Source organism: Gambusia affinis, linkage group LG01 (assembly GCF_019740435.1).
Source record: "Gambusia affinis linkage group LG01, SWU_Gaff_1.0, whole genome shotgun sequence".
Lineage (NCBI taxonomy): Eukaryota > Metazoa > Chordata > Actinopteri > Cyprinodontiformes > Poeciliidae > Gambusia > Gambusia affinis.
Window position 1 is genome coordinate 26,982,685 of NC_057868.1, and position 4,232 is coordinate 26,986,916.

The 4,232-nt window shown below is 38.9% G+C and overlaps 1 protein-coding gene across 1 annotated transcript; it reads right to left on the bottom strand.

The window, feature by feature from the left end:
* Window positions 1-848: 848 nt before the first annotated feature.
* On the bottom strand, window positions 849-3,382 carry LOC122829955 (potassium voltage-gated channel subfamily A member 10-like). Its single transcript, XM_044114898.1, has 2 exons — window positions 3,302-3,382; window positions 849-2,957 (listed from the first exon to the last, which is right to left on the bottom strand). The coding sequence occupies exon 2, from the start codon at window positions 2,771-2,773 to the stop codon at window positions 1,049-1,051; it is 1,725 nt and encodes a 574-aa protein (XP_043970833.1). The 5' UTR covers window positions 2,774-2,957; window positions 3,302-3,382; the 3' UTR covers window positions 849-1,048.
* Between the last annotated feature and the right edge of the window lie 850 nt (window positions 3,383-4,232).

Genomic DNA, 4,232 nt, shown 5'->3' on the forward strand with positions numbered 1-4,232 from the left:
AAACTGCAATTGAAATATAGTGGTGTAATTTTTGCATGTAGGTCAAAAGGTTAGATTTTATTCTAACCTGGTCAAAACAACATACTGTTTGATGTGTTCCCAATATGGGTTTTGGCATTCTGCAAGCACGACTCCTAATGGAGTCAAAAATGACTTCCTTTCAGCTACTGTTCCATGAGGATCAGATTTCCAGAGAGGATGACAGAACAGTCGACCTATTAACTGACGTAAAGTGTGGCTTTTTGAGGTTTCCACAGTGTTACCATGGGCTTCTGGCTGCTTTTTTAAGGAATTATCTCCTTGTGTAGTCTGTTGGTTGAGCTGGATGACAGTGGTGGGTTTAAAGTCTTGCCATGCTACCTCTCCATCAAACTAATTCTGCGTCAGTTTGTTTTAGTCCAAAATATAGGGTTTTAATAAAAATATACTGAGGCCTGCAGTTGTCTGTAAAGGTTCAAAGAATACGAATACTATTGCGGAGCATTATATACATTTAATTTGTGGTCATTGTTCTGATCTTCACCTTTAGCTACATTTGACATTAAATTTCTGAAAATTGTGTATAAATAAAGATGTGTGTTAAATGTCTTTTAACCAAAATAAGATAAGATTATGAGAAATAATGGCAAAGTTTATGAAAAAAACAATGTTAAAAATGAAACTGTTTAACACTTAATTTGCATCTTGAATGATAGTAATGAAAGATTTACATATCTAAAGCTATGACAAACAGTGAAGTCAACCTAAAATAGTCAAGAATGACAAAAATTCCTAAACAATAAAAGTGAATTTTTAGGTAAATCCACAAAGTGCCATTTTCATACAAAATAAATAGATAAACAAATAAATACAAGAGGTAAGTCTGGTACACACTGTTAGTTGCTATAAAACACTTTTTTTCACCAAAAGAATAAGTGTTTATTCAATTTTAAGTTCATTCTTTGGATTCATTCTCGCTAAAATTTAATTCCTTTCATATTTCCTACTATTTTTGCAACTAGATGGAAAAGTTCTTTCTTAGTCAGCAGTTTTTCTCTTTTTTTCTCTGTCAGATACCATTGACCTTACTAACTGAAGGATTGCTACCCTGTTTGGTACTTTCTTCCGCCTTTATGGCTTGCTCAAGAGCCTCAGTCATGGGAACCTTGTCCTCTGCTTCTGTCTCTCTGTGGTAGAAATAGTTGAAGTTGGAGACAATGACAGGAACAGGCAAAGCAATTGTTAACACACCAGCTATTGCACACAGTGTGCCCACCACTTTTCCCCCAAGTGTGATAGGACACATGTCTCCATAACCTACAGTTGTCATGGTCACCACAGCCCACCAGAACCCATCAGGAATGCTGACAAACTGTGTGTCAGGGTCATCAACTTCAGCAAAGTAGATGGCACTGGAGAAAAGAATAACTCCAATGAAAAGAAAGAAGATGAGCAAACCAAGCTCCCGCATGCTTGCTTTTAGAGTTTGTCCCAAGATCTGCAGTCCCTTTGAATGACGCGACAGCTTGAAAATACGGAAGACTCTGACCAAGCGGATGATACGCAAAATGGCCAAAGACATGTTCTGTCCTGAGCTCTCCTGAGGGGTTGTGGCCAGTTCTGTCATCAAAGTTACAAAATAGGGGATAATGGAGATAATGTCAATCATGTTCATGAGGTTGTGGAAAAACTCACTTTTGCTCGGGCACACCACAAACCGAACGATCAACTCAAAGGCAAACCAAGCAATGCAGGCAGTTTCAACAAAAAAGAAAGGATCGGATAATGTTTTGAGCTTTGCACCAGTTAAAGAGCCAGAGTGGGATACTTTGGACTGGTTAACATGTTGAACTATTGTTGGAGAAAAGAGGTCAGTCTCATCTCTGAACTCTGGCAGTGTCTCCATGCAGAATATGATGATAGATATGACAATGACCAAGACAGAAACTAGCGCTACACCCCGTGCTGCATTGGAGCTCTCTGGGTATTCAAACAGGAGCCAAAATTGCCTATGAATTTCATTATTAGGGAGAGGTATGTCAACATCTTTTATGAATCCTTCATCTTCTCTGAACTGTTCCATAGCTTCATGTCCGAGCTCATAGAATACTATTTCATCAGCAAACACATCAAGGGGAACATTAGCTGGTCTTCTAATTTTGCCGCCAGACTGATAGTAATACAAGATCCCATCAAAACTTGGTCGATTCCGATCGAAGAAGTATTCATTCCTCATTGGATCAAAGTACTCCATCCTCTTAAAGGGGTCTCCAAGAAGTGTTTCAGGGAACTGGTCCAGTGTTTTGAGCTGTGTCTCAAAGCGAAGACCAGCTATGTTGATGATGACTTTCTGGTCTCCATCATCCAATCCTTTTTTATCTGCAAACAGATCCTCACAGCACTCCTTTGTGAGTCGACTGAAGATTGTTTCACTTTCCTTCAAGCCTTCACTGTTTAACAGCAGCTTCCAGTTGGAGAGAATGCTGGCACAACTACTGCGACCCTTTATGCTTGGTGATGGCATCACTGGTGACTGAGGAACTTCCAGTGTCTGCCTTGGTGGAATGGGTAAAGAGGAGGTGGATTCCCAAATGTAGGAGGGCATTGGGCTGTAATGTGAAGGGGTGGAGGAGAGTTGATGGGGTCGTAGACAGTTATTGATGTCAGAGCTGTTTTGCTCTGGAGGAACATCCACTGTGAGAGCTGTTGTCTCATCAGCATAGGTATCAATCTCATCCTCAAGGGTGTCATTAATGTCCTCCAGGCTCTCAAAGTCAACCAGGGCCACCTCCATGGCTGGGGTTCAGCCAGTGCAATGCCTTAAAACTACTAGGATAAGAGAATCTCACACTCTGAGTAACAGAGGGATAGCTCAGTTCTCAAAATATGTAGCAGCATCAGCTCACCAGAGTTGAGTCTTTAGCAAGACTCATAGGACAAACAGGAAGCCATTGCTGTTCTTAGCTTTCCTTCAACACCTATAAAAGAAAAGACAGAGTAAAGAGAATTTGTCAGTTTTGATTAGTGGTTAGAGACTTTTTATACAGTACAGACCAAAAGTTTGTATACACTTTCTAATTGAATTCAATTAGAAGGTGTGTCCAAACTTTTGGTCTGTACTGTACATTACCTTTCTTAGAGTAAGAATATTACCATATCTAAAAATGCATTATTTTATCTTTGATTGTTTCAGAGAAGATTGCCTTCTTTTTGGAAATGGTATAATAGAAGAATCAGGAGCAAAGGGAGAATTCAATCTCAAAAGCATAACTGTGATTAAGACAACATGTTTCTACAGCCTTTTGAAGTTGCAATTATTGACCTTAGGGATGGATGTTGCAGTCATTAGCACTGTTGTCATGTGCTCTTTGTCCTCCTAAAGTTCATAAACACCCACATTATGTTAATCAGTCTCTCAAAGTTGTCTTGAGAGTGTGTGAATGTATGAAGGGGTGTTTTTCCTATGTGTGTGTACTGGCCTGAAAAATAATGGTGACTTGTCCAAGTCGTACCCTGCATCATGTTCAATGACTACTGTAGACAGGCACCAGTCCCTCTGTGATACAGCAAGAATAAGGACATAGTGGAAAATAATTTAGATACATTTTAAGAAATGTTTTAAAATTTCTGAAGAAATACACATATTTTCATGCCATCCCAGTGCTTATTTGAAGTTTTCATCAGATAAAACATGTAAAAATTGGCAAATAATCAGACAAATATTTTCTAATTATTTTTCATTTTATACAAGTTTGTAGTAGTATACCTCTGTGCACCTGAAAGGGAACATAAGTGTACCCTTTGCAGTGCCCTCACTACAAGCTACACAAGGACAGGGTAGTGCAAGGTAACCATGGCTTTGCATAAATTAATGCATAATTAATTGGGGTAAAGTAATAGCATGGGTCTCCCTTCTTCCAGACAAGACATTTAAACTGCACAATGCCATGTATTTTCTAGAGGCCATGATACTGGAAACCTTTGTCATTTGTGATTACCTTTAACTACCCTTGATTGCGTACCATTTAACTGGTCTAAAAAAGGCATAAAATAGAAATACTGAATGCAACACAGTTACATTCAGTTGATTTCAACACAGCTGAAATGACACCATGTCCCTGGAAACACATAATACTGCTCCTTTAAGTGACTAAATATGTGAATGAGATGTCTGCAGATGTTTAATTAAAGACGTCAGAGATGAATCAACACCTAAAACCAGCAATACTGATTGCAGCCCTGCTCTGCAAGAA

What these genes read in the sequence shown, in the direction of transcription:
- LOC122829955 (XM_044114898.1), bottom strand. Translation starts at nt 2,773, where the DNA reads ATGGAGGTGGCCCTGGTTGACTTTGAGAGCCTGGAGGACATTAATGAC.